At 39.0% G+C, this 25,087-nt stretch overlaps 1 protein-coding gene across 1 annotated transcript in view; it reads right to left on the reverse strand.

Moving 5' to 3' along the window:
- OXCT1 (3-oxoacid CoA-transferase 1) overlaps window positions 1-25,087 on the reverse strand; it is a 115,959-nt gene that overhangs the window by 85,450 nt on the left and 5,422 nt on the right. Inside the window, exons 2-6 of the mRNA XM_019748541.3 lie at window positions 23,080-23,188; window positions 21,858-21,948; window positions 8,401-8,536; window positions 5,316-5,465; window positions 471-577 (exon numbers count right to left, since the gene is read on the reverse strand). Coding sequence (XP_019604100.3) covers window positions 471-577; window positions 5,316-5,465; window positions 8,401-8,536; window positions 21,858-21,948; window positions 23,080-23,188 — 593 coding nt within the window. The remainder of the gene's footprint in view (window positions 1-470; window positions 578-5,315; window positions 5,466-8,400; window positions 8,537-21,857; window positions 21,949-23,079; window positions 23,189-25,087) is intronic.

The following is a 25,087-nucleotide window of genomic DNA, read 5'->3' on the forward strand; positions in this document are numbered from 1 at the left end:
AGCACACATAGATTCAAATATTTAACAAGCTCCATGTTTGTTTGAACCACAGGCATGTTGCATCCCTGTTGCATCCACAGTGCAACAGGGATGCCAACCAACAAGAATAGACTCCCACAAGTACCTCATCCCAGCAAGACTGCATAACAGCAGCACTGCACACACCTGTATATATACCGTGTTTCCCCGAAAATAAGACCGGGTCTTATATTAATTTTTGCTCCAAAAGAAGCATTAGGGCTTATGATCAGGGGATGTCATCCTGAAAAATTATGCTAGGGCTTATTTTCCGATTAGGTCTTATTTTCGGGGAAGCACGGTAGATGCACGTGGGTGTGTTTGATTTTCAGCCATTTCTTAAATGAATTTTTAAATACCAGACACATCAAGATATCTATTTTTCAATCATAATTTAGGAAATATAAAGTTGCTGAAGTACATTGTATTCATATTTAAAATAATCACACTACCTGAAAATTACGTTTCCTGCTTGGTCTGCCTTCCAGGCTTTCACCAAGGCAAAATCCCCTGTAATTGCTTCCTCCAAAATAAAATGTTGACCATTAAACTCTTTCACCTGCAAGAGATAAAAAGGTCTGCACTGTCAGGTATTTGCACAGCTCTTATTTGGTTGTGATATGTGCTCTGATAAGGGCAGATAAAAGGGATACAAGCTCAGTCAGGGAAGGTTTCTCAGAGGGAGAAGAACCAAAACTGAGACCTGAAGGATGAATAGTGGTAGGCAACTAGGAGTCAGTCAAAGTGGTGGAAGGGAGAACTGAGGGAACAGCATGTGCAAAGGCTCAGCAACAGGAAAGAGCTTGGCAAATCTGAGGAACTGCAAGTTCCTTATGCCTGAGGCATAGACTGTGTATGTTAGTATTCACTTTATCACTTGTGTGCATAGGCTACATATTGAACATGAAAAACAGTCCCCTCTGATCCTGTACCCCAGAAAAAACTACAAAGTTGCATGAAGTGGCCAATGTATTCCTTTTATATACAAAATAGTTATAAAAATCCATCTCTTTTAATAAATCTATAATCACCTGTTGAGATTTGAATTGGGATTCCTAGAATTTGCAGATTAATTTAGAGAGAACGGACATGCCATATCTTCCAACCCAAGAGCATAATACATGCCTACATTTTTTTAAGTCTTCTTTTACCTCCTTCAATACTTTTATGATTCCCCCCCCCAAAAGCTTTGTATATATTTTTTAGGTTTAATCATAGGTACTTCATGGTTTCTGATGTTACTATGAATGTTACATTTTATTCTATTACAGCTTCTCGTCAGTCATTACTGGTCTAATGGAATGCTACAGATATTCGTATGTTATTGCTTTTAATTCTACTACGAATAAGGGGGCGGGGGGTGAAGAACAGAAGAAACGTAATGTAATCTATGCCTCAGCATTGGACACAACATCAAAGCTATGCTCCATCCATCCTGCACTACACAGGATGGCAGCCATTGGAGGGCAGAACCCCATTCCCATTCCTACTCCTCCCCCTAGTGGACAATCTGCGTGCGTTTGGAAAGCTTCAGCAGAAAGGTTAGATGTATTTACTTTTCTTTAACTATGGTTTAAAACAGAAATCCTTTCTTAAAGAACAGCTTGCTTAAATACATTATCCCACTCTCCTGCTAGAAAAGATTAATGAATTTACAGAATCCTTGATGAATGAGGATCTTATTAATATGAACTTAGACAAAGTTGATAAAAGATATTTATAAGCTGCACGTCAATATATAGTTTCTTAAAGAATCTTATGTATTTCAAAGTCATTACAGTAAACGCCAATGATGATAACTGAGTATTTGTGGGGACAGAGCCCCAGAGAGTAGTTTACAGGCTCTCGGCCTCACGTGAAGGGGTGCTGGCTCGGGTGGTGAATGGCTGTCGGCTGTGGCTGATTGGCCCTCGGCTGTGGCCGGTTAGCCAATTGGCCGCTGGTATAACTGCTGCGACTACGGAGGACTGCCGAGGATTGCCGAGGAGCCAAGCAGAGCCGAGCAGAGCTGAAGAGAGCGGAAGAGGAGAGCTGAGAGAGAGGAACAGAGTCGAGAGAGTGGAGGAGAGTCGTCGGTTGGTCGGTTGGCGGAAAGGCGGACGGCAGGTCACGCGTCCGGTGGGCCCAGCCTCCAGTGAGACCATAGTGGTATGACTCCCCTACCTATGGCTCCGTGGGTGTTCCTTTTCGGCCTCACCATATCCTGCGTTCTTGTGTGGGGAGCGGGAGCAGAGACCCCGCAGGCCGCCCCGCCTGAAAGATGACGCGGCGAGAAGGCCTCCACGCAGGGTCTCCCGCATGACAGTATTTTACATACAGATCTAGAAAACTACATATAGATCTGAATATATGCTAAGCCAGGGCAAAGTAAGAAAAAGAAAAAAAAAGGCTTCTTTTTCTATTCCAATTATGTAATTTCCTGATGGATCTACACAGTAGCAGTTGCTGAATGTTAGCTATTCTAAAATTTTAAAAGGGAAGGAATTGGTTTTGTCAAACTACCATAGCTATTATACTCCCTTAAAAGAGTTGTGCATTTCACAGTTTACACTTTCTCATCTTTCAGTTCTTTTTTCAATCCACTCCCATTAAATTTTTACCACTCCAGAAAAATCCTCTACCTCGGAAAAATTGCTCTTTAAGGTCTCCAATGACCAAATCCATGTTTCCAAATCCAATGATCAAGTCCCAGTACTCTATTACACTACCTCTTTAGTGTAACCACTTTTGACACATTTGATCACACCCACCTTTGTAAAATGTCCCGTTGTCTTTCAAATCACCAGACTCCCCCAGGTTTCTGCTTCACTCACTAGACACTCTTTCCAATTCTTTTTTCCTGCTCCCTTTCCTCTTCCCAACCTTTAAATGTCAGAGACCTCTTCTCAACCTTCAAATGCAAAATAGGTATTTTCTATCTGCTCTCCAGCCCTATCCACTCATCCAGTCCCATAGATTTAGCTACGATATGCTGATGCCTCCAACGTTCTTATCCCAGCTCTTAACCCTCCCTGAGCTGGAGCCTACTGAGCACCTCCTCTTGGAGACTAATGGGCATCTTAAATGCACCAAGCCTCTCTCTGATTACCCCCATGCATGGCCCCTCTCAATAAGTAGCATACTTGATTCTTGTCTTTTCTTAAACCCTACAACCAATTCATTAGTAAATCCCGTTGGCTTTACCATCAACATAATCTCGATTTCAACCACTTCTTTCCATAAATTCTACTGTTACCACCTTAGTCTAAGCCACCTTACATTCCCACATGGATAAATACAACAGCCTCGTAATTTCTCTTGCAGCTTCTGCTCTTGGCCCTGTACAAAAACACTCACCTCCCAACAGCGACAACTTGCCAAAATAGAAATCAGATCATATCATTCCCACCAACTTTCTGCTGGCCTCTATCATACTCAGTAAAATCCAAGCTCATGTGATGTGGCTCCTGCCTCTCTTCAACCTCCAATCCTACCACTCTCTGCCTCACATACTCTGTTCCAGTCTCATTGCCATGCTGTTCCACACACAGGGCAAACTGGCCTCAGGACCTTGTCCCCTTCTTCCGTCTGACTAGAACACAACCCTATGATCTTTGCCCTGCTCATTCTATTTTATTCAGATCTCTACCAAATGTCACCTCCACAGAAAGGTTTTCCCTGACCCAGTCTGGAACACTACCTCTCTGGCCACTGATCACTCTCTCTGCCCTTACCCTACTTGACTTTTCTTCACAGCACTTTCAGTATTGATATGTGTGTTTGCTTATTCATCCCCTTGTCGGTTCCTCCACTACAGGGGCACTTGGTCTACATTATCCTTTTTCCACCATACATAGACCACTGCCTGGGAAAGAGCAGGACCTCAACAAATATCACTCACTCACCTCCTCTTCCTACGATAAGCAAGGAACATAAAGAACTAACAAGAGTTGTCTCAAGAAATTATTTGTCATATTCCTAGGGGATTCAGACAAAATTACAAAACTACAACTGTTTTTCCTCGAAAATAAGACCTAACCAGAAAATAAGCCTTAGCATGATTTTTCAGGATGACATCTCCTGAACATAAGCCCTAATGCATCTTTTGGAGCAAAAATTAATATAAGACCTGGTCTTATTTTTGGGAAAACATGGTAGATTCACACACCTGACTCTAGGCAAAAATATTCAGGAGAGATATTCAGGACCGATTCCAGTGTACCCGATGTTTTCCTCAGAGAGTTAATCCTTTAAGTTCTAGCAAACTCTCAAAGTATTAACGCAATTTTTCTGGGCATATTTATGTATATTACTAAGACCCACTTTAATACTTAGACTCCTGTCATTTACTTTGTCAAGGACTTTTTAAACATAATCAGGCAGTAAAAGAAGAAGCAAGAGAGAATATTTTTAAAATGTTAATAAAAGCTTGGAGTTAATATAGGTCACCTTAAGCAGAAAGGCAAAGCTCCAGATGGAGGATGCTGCTGGAGATGACACTGAACAGCAGGAGACATGTTCAGTGACCCTTTATCTTCCCTCAAAACATGGAGGTGCACAGCTAACATCTCACACCTCTATAAGCAGAACGGCAAGTAAGACATCAGCCCTTGATTTGAAGTTTTTAATTCCATAGAGATCAACTCAGCATTTCTACAACCTAGGTTAACCTGCCTAAGCCATGTGGGCAGGGAGAATGCAGAGTCTGAAAACACAGTAATGAAATATTGGCCCTGTGTAATTTTAACAGGTGATTCAGATCTCAGCATTTCAAATACCGATACCTAGAGTTCTATTCTTTTCTAATACGTGAATGAAATTAACCAGTATAAAGGTGCCCCATTCTTTCTAGAAGTTTACATTAAACTAAGTTACTGAGTCTAAAACTCAAGTGTGTCCAGTATACAAAATGAAGGTTAAAGGAAATCATATGAATTCTCTATTTATTCCACTATACAAATATAACTATCCCCTCCTTTTTAAGATTGTAAACAAACTTGTGATTTCCTTCGCTTACTTTCATCCTTCAGTCATATCCATCTACCCATAAAATTAGTTTGATAACTAAGCCTGACTTGCACATCTTATATGAGTTACAGTTTATTTTCATTTATTGATTCTGGCTTCTGTATGCGATTTTAATTACTAGCAGATGCTCAGTTTTAGCTTGAAAATTTTACCTGACATATTTATGGTAATGAATGACAATGTTTGTTCCTACACAGAGGTGATTTTATACCTCTTTACCCAGTGAGCCCACCCGGAGTCCTAGGCTAAAAGAAGTGTCCCGGTATTACCTGGACAAGAGTGCTTCTTACCTCTTTAGGCTTACTGGCAATGGCAACGCTGCCGTCTTTGTTGTATTTGATCGGTGCCCCTCCCTCTTGCACCAGGGTCCCATACCCTGTTCTGGTGTAAAACGCAGGAACTCCAGCCCCACCTGCACGAATCCTCTCTGCAAGTGTCCCCTACAAGTGAGCAAGCAACACGCCATAAAAAGGTCAGTAAGCACACTTTTGTATGTGGACACAGAAACATTTATAGACTTTCTAGAGGTTTATCATTCTTAACAGTACCTAGCATATATATACATATATATACATATATATATACATATATATGTATATATATGTATATATATATATGTGTGTGTATTTCACTAACACTGTATGCTATGATTAATTTAAAACAATTGCTGTCTCTCTGGAAAACAACCTCTCTATTCTTAATCGATATTCGAAAACGTAACTGCTTTTTTGTGTAATTATGCTTTTAGCTTCCATGTCTCCGATTGGTTTCTTGACATCATATTCTACATCCGTCTATTTGTAATATTTTTCAATCAGTTTTCAAATTTGAACTGTGTAACTTTAACTATACATTAAAAAGCATTAAATTTTGTGTTTTACTGTGTGCTATATGTAGGTATGGCCTGAATCTTATCTTTAGTAACAATAAGTGATTATTATATAATAATAATGTAAAATGTTCAAACTTATTTAGAATTTATTCTAAACTATTCTTGTAAGTTTTTCATGTGTTATGTTATCTAACTAAGGAAAAATCCAAAGTTAGACAAAGCATACAACATACAAGTAAATTGGTTTTCAAAAGCCAAGAATACTTCAAATTTTGTTTCAGAGTAGAAACAGCAGTAAGCAGTTCCTTTTTATCTTCCATTGATCATCTCCATCCCCTCCTAGGTGCCAGGGATTTCAGACCCAATTTCCCTAGCTCTCTCTCACCCCCAACTGCCTCTTCACCCAATTTGCCCACAGGGGAATAACTCTGGCCCTGAACATTCCCTGACACCCTCCCTAGCACTGAAACCTATGGTTAAGGTTGGGCCACATCTTGGTTGTACTAGATAACTGACTGGCTAATCAGTAGTAAGGTAGTCATGACAGTGTGTTAAAATTATCCCAACCTGAAAACAATTTCCTACTTTAACTGGGGCCTTTAAATACTAAACTCGAAGAAGAGAGTAATCCTTGGGGTTTCAAACACTGAGTCATTCAAGTAGGTGGGATTTTCTGGGGAAGGAGGGACATGTGGCATAACTGAAAATCTTCCGGATAACTACTTTTCTTCTCTATCCAATGGACATAGATGACTGCTTGTTTTGTGGGTATTTTAAGTTAACAACATTCATAAAAATTTAATCATCAACGATCCATAATAATTCCCCTAGTTTAAACTGCTTTTTATGTCCACCCACCCTGAATGCTTTAGTCCTTCTCTATGTTCAATTAAGCAAGGACCTGAAACTAGAACAAGTACTTCTGCAGACAGGCCCTCCGCGGGCACCCCCAAGGGGAGTCCTCATCCCTAGCACTGCATCAACACTTCTTCCTGGCGCTCAGGCTGCAAAACAAGTTATCAGAGCCAGTGTTTGTTTATGTGCCACTAAACTGGGGAGGGAGACAATGACCTCTTTCAACTTAAAGACAGAATATAAAGGAAACAGTAAGGAAGTTCCTCCCCCATGTATATGCCCTCTGACAAAATAAGGAGTAATGCAAAGCTAGAAAGGTTAATTTTTAATAGCTCCGAAACTGAAGGATAATGTGCCTCAACCTATAATGTGAAGAAGAAAAGTATATGTTATGGACTGAATTATGTCCCCTCGAAGCTCGTATGTTGGCGCCCAAACCCCAGTGTGACTGTATTCGGAGATAGGGCCTTTATGGAAGTTATTAAGGTTAAATGAGGTCCAATAGGATTGGTGTTCTTATAAAAAGAGATCCCTGAGTGCTCTCCTGCATGTGCATTCTCTCCTTCTCCCCCTGCCCTTCCCCTCCCCTTCCCGAGGCCCTCCCTTTCCTCTCCCCTACCCTACACCATCAAGAATCAAATCAGCCTGACACATTGAGCTTGCTCTTCCCAGCCACCAGAACAATATGAAACAAAGTTCTCTTGTTTAAGCCAGCTAGTGTGTGGTATAATAATATCACAAGCAGACTAAGACAGTATGCCTTTTGTTAATTTCAAAAAAAAATCTTTAAATGAAGATTAAATACCACGCATACAGCAATGCTAGATAAGGCTGGGTGCCAACGCTGTAGAATAATCAAGATGTGACTGAGAAGCCTCATGTAGAAAGAACAGTTCCCCCATGCATGTTCACTCTAGACAAACATACTGTAATTTAATTACTGAAAATTTTTCATAAAATTCTGCTGCATTACATTATTATCAATTTGGTGAAGTCAGTGGCGACAAAAACTTTCTGTTGACAAAAATAAAGCAGACTAGTGGGCTTGGTTTCAGCACCCATGACAAAATGGAAGACCAACACATCCAACCCATAGACCACTGTTTTACACAAATGCCTTCATAAAGTTTGCATATCTCTATGAAAAACTCATCACTTAGAAGATGGTATAGAAAATGGGTGGGAAACTTGCTAGATTAATTTCAGTAACTGCTTGCTTTGTAATGACATCATTTCCCTGGAGATCTGGGCTTTGATTCCAGCACTTACTCTGTGATGTAGCTACTTTTACTCTCCAAGAGCTTCACTCTCCTGATAATGTCTTAGCAAGACCAGATTCCTCACAGATTTCTAATTTTATGATTCAGAGGAATTGACTTTTAAGACAATCCTCAAACATTTCAGCAAGTCCTTTTGCAGGCTTCCAGTATAATATACATTACAATGCCAAAGTTAAAAATTTATCCTGTAGCCTAGATATTTTTCTTAGAAATACCTCATTTTTCAGTGCATAGCAGCAGAATATATTAGATCTGTGTAGCTGTAACCTACAGACAAATTTCCTTGGTTTGACAAAATAATTCCCTCTCTGCCTTACCTCTCTTATTCAAAGAAATTTCTAGGGAGAAAAAGATAAAATTTTAAAAATAAGTTACTATTGTAAAAGAAAAGCAGAGAAATGTTCTTACCTGAGGTGTCAACTCTACTTCTAATTCACCAGCTAAGTACTGTCGTTCAAATTCTGCATTTTCTCCCACGTACGAAGAAACCATGCGTTTTATCTGCTTGGATTGAAGTAAAAGGCCCAAGCCAAAGTTGTCAGTCCTAGAAGGAAAATGCAAGAAGCTTACAATCAAAGGAACATCTGGTAGAACGCTGATATCACTTATATTCAAAAACATACAATTTTATTAAATTAAAGGAATCATCTCTACTAGGCATTTAACCCACATTCTCTCTCAGTCCCTCACCACCCAAAGAGCTCTTTATAAGGTGGATATCCTTTTCTTATTTTACAGTTGAGAAAATTAAAGCTGAAAATGTTTAAGTGATTTTTATTGTAAGATCTTGGGTAATAAGTGACACAGCCAGTACTCAAACCCACATCAATCCTAGAATTCTACCCCACCCCTTTTATTCTTTCCACTGCTACAAAGTGATACTGGGTTAGAAGCTGAGCAAAGAGACGGATTTGTCCTTGGCCAATGCTTTAGAGGCGTACATAAATGCAATGGCAATGCCACTGTTCTAACCGGCACTGACCCCAAAGGAAGGTTTGGATGGAGAAACTCTTTCTGTCCTAAAAAGGGGGCAATTTCATATTTAGAAAAGGAAGAACAACAGACTCTTAAAATATAGACCCAAATTATAAATAATTGTAAACGTTTTCCTTATGCCACAGATATTTTGCTCAAGAAGACTTAAATACTTACACAGTTTAACAACAACAAAAAAATCAAGAAATTAATCACAAACCAGTGATGATTATAGGTAGCAAGAATAATGTTGTATCTGTTAAGTTACATATAATATGGTTTAGTATCTCTGTTAATGTTGGAGTTCGATTTATTCTTAGAAATAGTGTATGTAGTGTTGGCTTTTTTCATTAGGTGAAGGTCTCTAAGCTTGTGCTTCTCATTTATTTCTATTCTTTTCAAAGCAAAATACACCATACACCTAAAATTTCAAGCAAAGATAACATGACAAGACAGATTAATAACTGAATAAATACTTTTCCATTTTTAGTCACCTTATCCCTCTCTTCCACTCAAGAGTTTCAAAAATACGTTAAAAAACAACAACAACAACAAAAAAACTAGATAACAAAGAATATTTGAACTTAAGGTACAGAACTATTTTTAAAAGAAATGGTAGAGTGATGTCAGAAGCATGGCAGTGTGAGAGGGCCCCGATCTCTCCCCTTGAAGTTACAACAAGTCGAATAGCTATAATTCAACATAGGATTTCATGCTCAACACACAAACATGTCTGAGATATCCACACATCAAAACATCTTTGAAGGTGGAAGAATCAGGGCAAACAGGGGAGGAGGAAACGAAGAAAAGTAGAGACAAGTGCTGCCGATGCAGCACGGAGCTCAGTGCTGGTCCCGGGAGAGGGGAGAATTCAGGCTACAGGGGCACTCTTTGTGCCCCAGCCTGAGTGATCAGCATATAAAACAAAACCCAATCATATGCTGCCTTCAAGAGACACATCTCAGCTGCAAGGACAGATATAGACTCAAAGGGTGTAAAACGATACTTCAAGCAAATGGTGTACAGAGAATAGCGGAAGAAACCATACTTATATCTAACAAAACAGATTTCAAGATAAAAAAGGTAACAAGAGACAAAGACGGACATTTCATATTGATGGGATAATACGACATAGTACATCAAAAAGACATAACACTAATCAATAAATATGCTCCCACTTAGGGAGCACCAAAAATATATAAAGTCACTACTAACAGAACTAAGGGTATAAACTGACAAACCAGAATTTTAGTAGGGGACCTAAATAGACCATTGACAACTATGGATAGATCTTCCAAACAGAAAATCAATAAGGAAATATTGGCCTTAAATGACACATTAGACCAAATGTGTCAATTTACAGAACTTTTCATCCCAGAACACCAGATTATACATTCTTCTCCAGTGCACATGGAACATTCTCAAGGATAAACCATATGTTGGTATACAAAACTAGCCTCAGCAAATTTAAGGAAACTGAAATCATACCAACCATCCTGTCCAACCACAATGCTTTGCAATTGGAAATCAACTGCAAAAAGAAAGCAGGGAAAAAAAATATGTGGAAATTAAGCAACATGCTACTAAAGAACAACTTGGTCAAAGAAGAACTAAAAGGAGAGATCAAAAGATACTAGAAACAAATAAGAATGACAGTAAGCATACGAAAACTTTTGGGATACAACAAAAGTGGTAATAAGAGGGGAGTTTATATCATTACTGGCCTATCTCAAGAAACAAGAAAAATCCCAAATAAATCACCTCACATTACATCTTAAAGAACTAGAAAAAAAAGTACAAATGAAACCCAAAGTCAGCAGAAAGAAGGAAATAATAAAAATTAGAGCAGAATTAAATAAAATAGAGAACAAAAAGACAATAGGGAAAAAATCAATGCAACAAAATGCAGTTCTGACAAGATTAATAAAATTGACAAACCCCTGGCTAGACTCATTGAGCAAAAAAGAGAAAAGACACAAACAAAATCAGAAATTAAAGAGGAGAAATTACAACAGATACCACAGAAATACAAAAAATCACAGAAGAATACTATGAAAGACTATATTCAACCAAATTAAAAAACTTAGAAGAAATGGACAAGTTCCTGGAAATATACAACCTTCTGAGACTGAATCGTGAAGAATGGAAAATCTAAATAGACCGATCAACAGTAAGGAAATTGAAACAATCATCCAAAACCTCCCCAAATGCAAAACTCCAGAACCAGATGACTTCTCCAGTGAATTCTTCCAAACATTCAAAGAGGACTTAATTAATACGTCTTTCTCAAACTCTTCCAAAAAAATGAAGAAGAGGTGATACTTCCTAACTCATTTTACGAGGCCAACATTACCCTGATACCAAAACCTGGTAAGGATAACACACACACACACACACAAAATACAGACCAATATCTCTGATGAATATAAACACAAAAGTCCTAAACAAAATATTAGCAAGCTGAATACAACAACAAAAAGATTATATATCATGATCAAGAGCGCTTCATTCCAGGGCATCAGAATGGTTCAACATAAGCAAATTAATCAATGTGATACACCATATAAACAAAACAAAGGATAAAAATCATAGGATTATATCAATAGATACAGAAAAAGCATCTGGCAAGATATAACATTCATTTATGATTAAAATACTTAATAAAATGGGTATAGAAGGGAAGTACCTCAATATAATAAAGGCCATATATGACAAACCCTCAGCTAATATCATACTCAATGTTGAAACACTGAAAGCTTTTCCTCTAAGATCAGGAACAAGACAGGATGTCCTCTCTCACCACGGTTATGCAACATAGTATTGGAAGTCCTCGCCAGAGCAATCAGGCAAGAGAAAGAAATAACAGGCATCTGAATTGGGAATGAAGAAGTTAAATTGTCACTTTTTGCAGATGACATGATTCTTTATATAGAAAACCTTAAAGATTCCATCTAAAAACTATTAGAAACAATAAACAGGTACAGTAAAGTTGCAGGATACAAATCTCGATGTACAAAAATCCATTGCACTCCTGTATATTAACAATGAAATTTCAGGAAAAAAAATTCCTTTTGCAATTGCAACAAAAAGAATAAAATACCTAGGAATAAACTGAACAAAGGATGTGAAGGACCTATACACTGAAAACTACAAGACATTATTAAAAGAAATTGAAGAAAACACAAAGAAATGGAAAGATATTCCGTGTTAACAGATTGGAAGAATCAACAGAGTTAAAATGGCCATATTACCCAACACAATATACAGATTTAATGCAATCTCCATCAAAATCCCTATGGCATTTTTTAAAGAAATAGAATAAAAAGTCATCAAATTTGTATGTAATCACAAAAGGCCCCAAATAGCTAAAGCAATCCTGAGAAAAAAGAACAAAGCCAGAGGTATCACACTCCTTGACTTCAGTTTAAACTACAAAGCAACAATAATCAAAACAACATGGCATTGACAGAAAAACAGACACATATACCAGTGGAAAAGATTGAGAACCTGGAAATAAACCCACATACAAGGTAAGACAATTTTCGCAAACTTGTTGCAACAACGTTGCTAACCTTTGATATCACAGGGATTGTTCATTATGAATTTGTAAGTGGACAAACAGTTAACCAAGTTTACTATTTGCAAGTGCTGAAAAGGCTGCATGAAAAAGTTAGACGACCTGAACTTTTCACGAATAATTCATGGTTCTTGTATCACGACAATGCACCAGCTCACACGGCACTGTCTGTGAGGGAGATTTTAGCCAGTAAACAAATAACTGTATTGGCACACCCTCCCTTCTTACTTGATCTGGCCCCCAATGACTTCTTTCTTTATCCAAAAATAAAGGAAATATTGAAAGGAAGACATTTTGAGGACATTCAGGACATCAAGGGTAATACGATGACAGTTCTGATGGCCATTCAGAAAAGGAGTTCCAAAATTGCTTTGAAGGGTGGACTAGGCACTGGCATCAGTGCATAGCTTCCCAAGGTGAGTACTTTGAAGGTGACTATAGTGATATTCAGCAATGAGGTATGTACCGTAGCACTTTTTCTAGGATGAGTTCGCGAACTTAATTGTCTGACCTCGTATATATGGGCAAATAACTTTTGACAAAGAAGCCAAAAACATACAATGGAGAAAATAAAGCCTCTTCAATAAATGGTGCTGGGAAAATTGGAAAGCCATGTGCAGAAGAATGAAACTAAATCGTTATCTGTTACCACATACAAAAAATTAACTCAAAATGGATTAAAGACCTAAATATGCGACCTGAAACAATAAACTGCATAGAAAAAAGCATAGGTACTAGTGGACCTTGGGTTCACAGAGGATTTTATGAATTTGACCTTAAAGGCAAGGGAAGTAAAAGCAAAAGTAAATGAATGGGACTATATCAAACTAAAAAGCTTCTGCACAGCAAAAAAAATCGTCAATAAAACAAAGAGACAACCAACCAAATGGGAGAAGATATTTGCAAACAACACCTCCGATAAGGGGCTGATACATAAAATATATAAAGAATTCATACAACTCAACAACAATCCAATTAAAAAATGGGCAGAGGACCTGAACAGACACTTCTCCCAAGAAGACACACAAACGGCCAACAAATACATGAAAAAATGCTCAACTTCACGAGCTATTAGGGAAATTCAAATCAAAACCACAATGAGATACCACCTCACATCTGTTAGAATGGCTGTTATCAATAAGACAGGTAATAACAAGTGTTGGAGAGGCTATGGGAAAAAAGGAACCCTGATACAACTGCTGGTGGGAATGTAAATTGGTCCAGCTACTATAAAAAACAGTATGGAGTTTCCTCAAAAAATTAAGAATAGAATTACCATATGACCCAGCTATCCCTCTTCTGGGTTTCTACTCCAAAAATTTGAGAAAATTTATCCATAAAGAATATGTACCCCTATTTTCATTGCAGCATTATTCACAGTGGCCAAGACATGGAAAGAACTAAAGTGTCCTTCGATAGATGATTGGATAAAGAAGATATGGTACATATATACAATGGAATATTACTCAGCCATAAGAAAAGATGAAATACTGCCATTTGCAACAACATGGATATATTTTGAGATTATCATGCTAAGCAAAATATGCGTAAATTGTGGTGTATCCACAAAATGGAATAATGTACAGCAATGAGAAGGAATGCTCTACAACCACTAGCAACAATGGATGACTCTCACAGACAAAATGTTGAGCAAAAAAACAAAAAAGAATACATACTTTGACCTTTATGTTAAGGTCAAAGTCAAACAAAACTAATAGATAAGATCAGAAGTGAGGACAATGGTTAACCTTGGTAGTGAGAGAGTATTGACTGGAAGAAGCACGAGGAAGGCCTTACTGGGTTACTGGGCATATTCTGTTTCTTTATCTGGGTGTTGGTTACATGGGTATCCATCAAACTATATATCTATGACATGTTCACTTTCTGTGTTACTCTATATTATGCTTCAATAAAGTTTTCTGAAAGATAGAAATGCAGTGGTAAAGGCCTGAGTACCTCCTAGAAACAGAAGTCTTCACTTATGATCTCCCCTCCTAATTCCTTTAGTGCTTGATGGTTCTTCCCCCATGGAGCTTGTGTCATCTGCATGGTTCATTGATCTAACAATCATTTACTGAGTTATTACTGTACCCTAGGGCTGGTATGTCAGGTCCTGGGCCATTGGTAGCTCTGAGATTCTCCAGGAAAAAAATATGTAACCTTTAATTACAATAGAGGAAGAGGTGTGCTGCGATGAATCTGCGTGAAGTGCAATGAGAACAATGAAGATTGAGAACGCAATAGTCAGAGAGGAGAAAGAGGGCAGAAAAAAGCTTACAGAAGGTGACACTTCAACAGACTTGTAAGGAAAAAAAAGTCTTTGAGAGTAGATGTGTGGAAGTGATGAGAAAAACAGACAGATGGGCAGCTTTGCAAAGGTATAAAATGGTCTGATGGGGTCAGGAAACTACATGTTGAGTGTGACCGCAATACGGACTGAAAGCAGAAGTCAGGCCGGAAAGGCAGAAGGCAGGCCAGGCTGTGATCTAGCCTGTAAGCCATACCAAGAAATTAGGACTTCATCCTGAAGGATATGGGAGACCCTGTGAATAATTTTAAGCAGAAAATAACAGGGTATACAATTTATTGGAGAGGAAAGGCAGGGAGATCAGTTAAGAGGCTTGAAACAGTCCTAACAAACAGTGATAAGGGTCTGAACTATGGCAGAAGCAATGAGAATGGAGAGGAAAGGATATATCAAGGAATATTTGGGGAAAAGAATTCATAAGACTCGTTGCACATCCTGATGTAGATGCAGACCCACTCCAGGATTCTGGCTTTCGCAATGAAATATAGTGGGAGAATGGGTTAGAGGGGTTAAGTCTAATGACCACAAGTGACATCCACTTGTCTGACCTGGAAAGGTGGTATGTGTGGTACTTCGTAGGACATTTTTCCTGACAACCTAATTTTCTCCCACCTTCACTCCACCCTCCATCTTCATACTCCTCACGCCCAGGAGTGGCTATTCCTGCTCAACTGACTTTCCTGTTCTCAGGATGTATCATTTCCAAGCCTCTATCTCCCCCAGGTAGTCATGATACAGTAAATATCTCAAAGTAATCCAAGTAACAGGTAACTGCCAACTTTCTACAAAACTTGTTTGAGTTCAAGCCTTCCAATACCGAATCTAATAACATTTCCCACTGCCCGTGAGTATAAAAAATAATACATGATTTCTCTGCACTTGTTTCAAAAGAAAGCTAGAGCCTAAACAGCAAATATTTTCAAGAGTATATTTTTGCCATAGGGGGAGAACTCCCTGAAGATTAATAATACATTTGTCCACTAGAGGGCTCCAAATCACTACAGATTCTCTCTCGCGCAGGAAAATCAGTTCTTCCACACACTGCTATACACAATCCCGATTTGGGTTTTTCACCTGCTCCTAATTAACACCTAACTAGGCCCTCAGCGCTTCAGGTTAACAATTCTATTCCCTTAAACTCAGCTCCACTTGCAGCCTTCTCATCTCACCTGATGGCAGCCCCATCCTTACAGATCTTCAGTACAAAACTAACCGGGTGATCCTCGACTTCTTTCTCACACTCCACACCAACTCTATCGGGAAACCCTGACTCTCCCTACAAAATCTACCCAGAATCTGAGCATTTCTCTCTACTTCCCCTGTGACCTACACCATCTGTTGCATGGACACTGAAGTAACCTTAACTGTTTCTACTCCTGTTTTATGATCTACTCATAAAATGACAGCCAAAAATATACTCGTTGGTATAAAAGAAAGCGTCAGATCATGTCCCTGCTCTGCTCAAACCCCTGCAAAGGTATTCACTTATTCAGAGAAAAAGCAAAGGTCTCAGGAGTGGTTTTTAAGTCCCCTTGCAGTGGGAAGCCCTTTCATGTCTCTGCCCTCACTGCTCCCACTTCCTTTTTGCTCTACTTCTGCCGGCGTCCTCACTGCCACTCCAACACACCAGGCATACCATCCTGCTGGGGGCCTTTCCACTGCCTTTCCCTGTCTTGGAAATTCTTCCCCCAGACATCCGTGTGGCTCAACCCCCTCACTTCCTTCCAAGTCTCTGGTCAACTGTCACCTCAATGAGTCTGGCCCTGACCACCCCATTTTATCCTGAAACCTGCCTCTCCACTTTCATATTCCCAGTCCTCGTTGCTCTTTTTCTTTTTGTCATAGCACTATAACCTTCTAGCATATTGGAAATCTTACTTATTTGTTACGTTTAATACTTTTTGTCTGCCTCTTCCCGCTGGAAGATAAGGTCCCCAAAGGCAGGGCAGTTGGCTTCTTGTTCACTGTTGTAGCCCAAGCACCTGGAAGCGTATGCAACATACAGCGGGCACTAAAAAAACATTTGCTGAACAAATCTATCAAATGAATTTATTGCTCACTGTCACTTTTCTCCTCACTAGCTCTTCTCTAATAAAAATGAAAATCATCAAGTTCTTATGCTGGGTATTTTCTATTTGCCCTTCCGGATCCATTCTCCAACCTCCAGCCTGCACTGGGATGGCTGACCTGCGAGGACTAAATCGTGGGGCTCCCTTGCCCTGTGGCTTCTGATTGGGTTCAATCAATGGAAGGCACCATCAGGAGGATCAGAGGTGAGAGAACAACGTCAGGATGTATATTCTGCTGGCTCTCTCCCTGGCAAGCTGCAGCACATTGCATAGCCTTCCTCATCAAGCTTCCTTCTTGGTCTTAACAGTTCCCTCCCCTCATTCCATCTGCCCTAGGGCTGGCGATCCTTTGTTACTAACTCCAGGGCTCTTCAGTACTCAGATTGCTCTCTCTCAGTCACCACCATTCTTTTCAAAAGAGTCGCTTTGGTAAACTCTCCTCCACTACCCAACATGAGAGTACCATTGATATGCTCTGGAGCCCTATCTAAATTAAGTCATAATAATAAAATAATCCATGAAGGTGGAAATAGACCATTTGCTATCTGTAGTATTTAACACCTGAAACTCGCTCCAAGCACACAGCTCCCTACCATAAACCAGAATATACTTGGTCATTCATTGACTTGGGAATTTTTCTAACCACTTTTTCATGGACCTCTGTTTAGTTTTTCAACCCATTATACAAGTGAACTTGGCTCTGTTTGGAGATAACCTCTCTGTATTTGTTGATCTTGGCTCTGGAAATCATGTGTATTTTTTTTCTTTTTTCTTTACTTTGTTTTTGGACTAGAACCTGGCATGGCAACCAAACAGTGCATAAGATGCTCACCCCAGGCTACTTCCTGACCGAGTACAGTGTTTATGCCTCAAAAAAATCTTGTTAGGTAGCTAATAATAAGGGGGTCTTTCCTGCGTATGAGACACCGATGATACAAACATGAAAAAGGTAAGGCCCTTACAATATAAAGAGAAAAGAAAGACATATGTGATCTTCTGCAAATGAGGAACATACCAATTGTAATAGAAAAACATATTAAAGCTTCTTGCAGCTCTTTGATAGTAAAGATCATTCTGATGACCTTTCAAATTGATTATCTTGCTTGCCATTAGTAGTCAACATTTTTCTAGCATACATAATAAAAGAGAGATTTAATATTTTTCATGCAGCACAACAAACTAGGTTTCAAACATTTTAGTGGTTAAATAAGTCTAAATCCAAAAATTCATTAAAGAGATACATTAATATAAAGCAAAACATTGTTTCATGGAAGATATCAATGTTCTGCAAATATTTTTCATTTTCTGAATCTGATTTTTCATTTTCTGAAATATCATTAATTGGCTATTCTTGTCAAAATGAAACTCTAACAAAAATGAAGCTGCAACCATTTACAAACTGTATTTCTTATTTACTCTCTTTTGAAACATACTTAAATCTCAATTATGCAATTTATATGAGGTGTGATCAAACAATATGATGAATGTTTAAATTTTAAAAATGTATTACAGTAAAAGATACATTGGCATTAATCCCCCTCAAAATACTCCCCCTCGCTTCGAACACACTTATCTCATCATTCTTGCCACTTTCTCAAGCAGTTCTGGAAGTCCTCTTTTGTGAGTGTCTTTGGTTGGTCTCATGGCTGCCTCAATGTCCTGAATCATTTTTACTTTGGGGAAGAGCCAAAGTCACATGGTGCCAGATCCAGTGAATAAGGTAGATAAGGACTGTGGGGACAGAGCCCCAGAGAGTAGTTTACAGGCTCTTGGCCTCACGTGAAGGGGTACTGGCTCAGGTGGTGAATGGCCGTCGGCTGTGGCTGATTGGCCGTCGCTGTGGCCAGTTAGCCAATTGGCCGCTGGTATAACTGCTGCGACTACGGAGGATGGCGGAGGAGCCGAGCAGAGCCAAGCAGAGCCGAAGAGAGCGGAAGAGGAGAGCCGAGAGAGAGAGGAACAGAAGAGAGAGTGGAGAAGAGTCGTTGGTCGGTCTGTTGGCGGAAAAGCGGACGGCAGGTCGGCGTCTGGTGGGCCCAGCCTCCAGTGAGACCGTGGTGGTATGGCTCCCCTACCTATGGCTCCGTGGGTGTTCCTTGTTGGCCTCACCATATCCTGCGTTCTTATGTGGGGAGCGGGACCAGAGACCCCGCAGGCCGCCCCGCACGACAAATGGCGGAGCGAGCAAGGTCTCCCGCCCGACAAGGACACACTGTAATGTTTTTATTTGACAAAAATTGCCTTATACCAGAAGTGATGTGTGACATAGAGTGTTGTCATGACAGAGGATGATTTACGGCACACTTTAACACACACCTTCTCTCAATCGTAGCTCATACCCAACTGATTGCACCAAACAAGCTTAAATCTGTCACAATGTTACTAAGGTCCCACGCACCGCTTCCCATATTGAAGATCCCTGCCTTTCCGTTGGATGGCATGCGGCAGCAGTATTTACCATATTTTGTGATCATAACGGGTAAAGGCTCCGTGTCACATATTGCTTTTGGTACAGCAATTTCTGTCCAATAAAAACATTATTTATTTGAATAAGGTATGTCTTCATCCACCATATTCCCCGGATCTGGCACCAAGAGTCTTCTGGCTCTTGCCCACAGTAAAAATGACCATGAAAGGCAAACATTTTGAATCTATTCAACACATGGAGCCAGCCATGACAGAGCAACTAAATACACTCACAAAAGAGGACTGCTTCAGAAAGTGGCAAGAACAATGGGATAAGTGTGTTCGAAGTGAGGGGGAGTATTTTGAGAGGGATTAATGGGAATGTGTCTTTTACTGTAATAAACATTTTGTAATGTAAACATTCACCATATTTTTTGATCATACCTCATATTTACTCTGATTACATCAAGAATATTGAAAAGAAAATGTTGCATTTAGATATAAGGTTAATTTATGACATAGTTCTACGACAAGTGAAATCTTCCATAAGTTGAGCAGAGACGTTCAAGTGCACACCCCAGGAAGTGGTTAGCCCTTGCCAGACAAAATAACCAAACTTGGGAGAATGCTTACAATTAGCCAAGGAGACCTAGATCTCTCCATTGAGCCCTTCAGAGATGCAGCCATCTCAACAAGACAAGATTATTTTAGACTGCGGTTCTTGAAGGTGGGGATTTAGACAACTCCAAGGGCAGCCCACTTCCATGTGCAAGACTAACACATACTGATAATCAACAGCATTTTAGATAAATATAAAGTCAGCTCAAAGGGCACTGGATGTGTTTAAGAAATATCAAGGGACCGTGAATAAACTTCTCTATTTACAGATGTGTTCCCTCTCTTAAATAAGGGAACTGGCACAGATGATCTCTACAATCCCCTCCTACTCTAGCATTCAGTGACTCTGAGACTCAGGCTGAGCACAGCAGGAAGCAGAAAACTACTGTAAGTAACCAGTGGCCTGTAATACATATCAAAGAGAATAAATACAATTCAGTACACAAAATAAAATAAAATAAAAGTGTAGAAAGGAATTCAGGAAGGGGCAAGATCAACAAAGGCTAGGAAGTTCTGTATTTGGATAAGGCTTGTTTGAGGATATGTAACCTGAGTCGAATTCAGAAAGATGGGAAAGATGTAAATATGCAGAGAAGAGGTGGGAGAACCTTCCAGATGAAAATAATAGCATAAATAAACTCAGCAAAGGAAAAATGAGCACAAATGTAGGCTCAGCTTTGTTTCCTAAATAATCTGTGCTATTTATTCTAAGTTGCATTTATAATAGGCTAAACTGCCAATTTAGTTAATTTTAAGAATTTTTTTAAGACCTTTAAAGTCTTTTATTATTGAAAGAAAGCTGATGATTTACCACTTAGTGTAAAAATAGATTTTTCCTTTATAACTAAATATATCTTAATGCGCACGCCATTCATTATTAAAATGTTATGGCTCATTGTCGACCATTGTGATATGCGATCCTACTGTCTTAAGTGCTGGCTGCATAGCCTCCTCCTTCTATCAAGACTAGCAACATTTTTAATGATTAATGGTATACCTTATATAGCATCTAGAGTAGTGGCATAACCAAAAGGAAGGACCTGAGATATATTTCAAACTGATATCCACCTTTCTTTATAAATAATGATCTACAATATACAACATAAAGGAACATCTCTAAATTTTAAAATGCAGGACTCAATTTAAAAATATATATTTTGGGCCGGCCCGGTGGCTCAGGCGGTTGAAGCGCCATGCTCCTAATGCCGAGGTCTCACGTTCGATTCCCACATGGGCCAGTGAGCTGCGCGCTCTACAGCTAAGATTGTGAACAACAGCTCTCCCTGGAGCTGGGCTGCCGTGAGCAGCCGGAGGTTGGCGTAAGCTGCCACGGGCTACTGTGTGCTGCCGTGGGCTACCGTGTGCTGCCATGAGCGGCTGGTGGCGAGCGTGAGTGGCCGGCAGCCGGCGAGAGCTGCCATGAGCTGCTGTGAGTGGCCGACCAACGAGACTGGCAACCGACTGCCTCAGCCAGGGGGAGCGCAAGGCTCATAACACCAGCATGGGCCAGGGAGCTGCGTCCTACACAACTAGACTGAGAAACAACGTCTTGAAATGGAGTGGGGGGGAGGCAAAGAAAGGGGGGGGAAATATATATATATATATATATATATATATATATATATATATATATATATATTTAACTTTAATAATATATTTGAAGTTTAGAAAAATAAGAGCACATTAGATTAAGATATAAAGGTATGCAAGTTTCCTTTACTTATGATTATGAAGGATGGGACTGAAAATATTTGAATAAATGTAACTCCACTCTTGAACTTGTTAAACACTATCTTTTGATGTACAGTATTACTCATGTAAATGGAGATGTTGTTCATTTCATTGATAGACTTTGACTAAATACATATTATGGAAAAGTATTATTAAACACTTGTGTTAAAAATGCACTTACCCTGCATTGTTACTAACTGCAGTGAGCCCTTTTACTCCAGTCTTTAGTAAAGCTCCTATAAGATTCTCTGGAATGCCACATAACCCAAAACCTATAATAAGTCAAAAAGATAAACAAATGGTGAAGAGAGTAATGTTTTTCCAGGGAACTGCATGTTATTCTTTTTAATAAAAAAGAAAATATACAAAGCACATTATTAGACCTACTAAGCAAAATGCACAGCTATTTCTCAACAACTCAATAAATGGTCATATACAAGTAGCTGTATCCAAACGTTTTACACCAATATATAATACCAGACATCACTGTCACATCCTTGATTCATAAGTATAAGGCCAAGTGCAATGTGTTACTATGGCTACCCACTGTTCTTCTTGCACTCAACTACATACTGCCCTACTTTATGATTTGACTCTTATAAAGTCACCTTTTCAAGCATGTTTGTGTTATATGCCTGAGTATATTCTGCAGAATTGGAAGCCTAGGCCAATGACTTTCATTTCTTTACATTTTCCACAATTCCTCAAACAGTATTGTTTTAAAATGGACACTCAATGACTGATCAGTTGTAGGAAGGAAGGAAGGAAAAAAAAATGGAAGGAAGGAAAGAAGGGGAAGGAAGGAAGGAAGAGAGGGCAGCTTAAAAATAAGCCTTTATTCCTGTGACCAAGGCCTAGAGACCCAAAGAAATTTATAAGAATTAGGCAGCAAATTTAATCAGTGTGAGACAGTGGTTCTAAAAGATATTTCAAGCAAAAAGAAACAATAGAACTTGGGAAGCTCAGTAACAGATAGATACTCATGTGCTATCTCAGAAAAGGAGGCATAACAAAAGGAGATACTCGGTGTGGGTGGATGAGATCAATGCAAATGTTTAAAATTAAATGGAATTCCCAGAAAAAAATTGGGGAATTTTTTTTAAGCTACTGTACTAATAAGAAATCACCATTTGAAGGTTCAGCTTTTCAAAATAATAAAAAAAACACACCACAAAACGAATGAAAAGGTAAAAATATAAAATGCTAAACCTTGCTAAACTTTCAGGAAGGGGACACTAAAATAAAAAAGAATATAATACGTAATAAATGAAATAAAATAAATACTAACCAAGCAATAAAATAATTGGCATTTCCAATCTATGTAGCTTTGCTACTGTGATTTTTCTGCTTTGCTAAAAACATAATGGTGTTACCATAAAAAGGAAAACAATACGATTACTTACCACCAACCAGGAGCTTTGCACCATCAGGGATGTCTTTCACAGCTTCCACTGGATCCGTATAAAATTTGGTATGGCGATGCAGGCTGGTTGAAAAGTAGCAAACACATCCCTAAAACATTAAAAAACATTTTAAGTGAATAATCATTTGGAGATACATCTTTACTTTACATGTATAGCGATTTATTCAATTTTTACATATACAAGGATAATTTTACTATGTCCTCTTTGAAAGAGTGGGACTGGAACTAACTAGTTCATCTTAAGAGTGGAATGGACACACTCTAGCCACAGATTATCACCAGAATCCCCCGGTGAACTAGGTCTTCTATTATGTAAGGGAAATTCTGTAACATTTGTGGCCACCCAAAAGTAGGCAGACCATATGTGAGGACTCAAATTCCCAATAATGGTGTCATCAAGCATCAATTTCTGACAGTAACCTAACCTTCCACTCAATCAATCAACTACTTATTGAGAACCTACTATGTGCCAGCTACTTTGCTATTTATTCCAATCTAGTAAGTATTAAGACATGATCACGGCTCTTGAGGAAACTTAGGACAGCATGACCAATACTACAAATTCTACAAATAGTTAGGCCCCGATCCAATCTTGGGTGACAGAGAAATGCCTCCTAAAGGGACAAGAACAGCATAAAAAGCCTCATTCTCCCTATGAGGCTTAGAACTCATGAATGCTGTTGAAAAGTAGCAAACTATTATCTGCAAAGGAGGCATGGCTAGAATTACTGTTATCTAGTGAGCTTTCACAATCAGTTTTAAACTGTTTCCCTCTTTAAACTTCATCCACAATATGGGCAAGAAAAAATTAGAGTCTATTGTAACGCAATTAATCACGATTCCCAACATCTCTTTATTATTATATAAATTACATGTAATACGTATAATCTCTCTTTGATTCTCACCATATATTCAAGCTAAAAAGAGGGAGTAGAGAGAATGACACATGACTCCTGATATGCTGCCACCTTAACAAGTCCATAATGTTGTACGTTTACACCCATTACCTATCAGTCTCCCAAGAGAGACATTGATAGTGTCAAGGTAATGGCATGAATGAGTTTCTATCACTTTTTGTCCTCTAAAAACTCCTTTTATAAAAAGTGCCAAGTGGTACAAAAGCCTATTTAAGAGAACTATACTGAAAGTCAAATGAGATTTGCAGAGGTAGAGGTTACACAGATGACTTTTGTCCCTTTAAATTTCAACCTTGGTCAAAGTCAGACAAGGAGGGCAGTATATATATATCCTGGCACACTGCCCAAACAAGGAAAATAGTGGAGGCAGAGACAGAAAGCAAAGGGCTTTCTTCTCTTTCTTATCTTCCGGTATCAAGGATTTATTTGATTCTGTTTTAAACACACACATACACACATGAATATATTTTTAATCCTGGTAGTTAAAAGTTTGAGAGCCTGAATAAATAGACCACCAGACAGATCTCAAAATAAAGTTGAAGATACCTCCTAGAAAAAAGAAAAATCCACAGATATCTGATTCAACCAACTCATTTTACAGATCAAGTTTCTGGAGCTTAGAAAGATCTTGTAATTTACCCAACATCGAGTTAAAACGAGATGAGATCCCAGGTTTTGGCTTTCTATCACAGGATCCTTCTACCACATATATTCCTCTCCATGTTCTTTAAAAGCCCTCAATCTTATTCTACTTCTATTTCATGACTTATATACAACAAATCTTTACGAGTGCCCTATTTTTTTCAGGAAGAGGTCTGCTGCCATTATCTGGAGTTAAAGATGAAGAGTCAGGGCCTTAGCAGGAGGGGGAAGAAAATGAAAGAATTCATCTACACCTAAGTAGTCTGGGGGTGAGGTTGCCCTGAACGATTTATCCATAGACTGAGAAACACACGTCCCACAGAGAGGGAGTGAGAAGAAAACTCATTTCTTCTACAGACCCAGAAAGGCTTTTCCAATTCAAGAGGAACAAAAGCACATAGCACAGACTTGGCAGGAATTCCATTGCTT

This window comes from Rhinolophus sinicus, chromosome 3 (genome assembly GCF_057876585.1).
Source record: "Rhinolophus sinicus isolate RSI-liver-muscle chromosome 3, RSI-T2T, whole genome shotgun sequence".
In the NCBI taxonomy this organism is placed as follows: domain Eukaryota; kingdom Metazoa; phylum Chordata; class Mammalia; order Chiroptera; family Rhinolophidae; genus Rhinolophus; species Rhinolophus sinicus.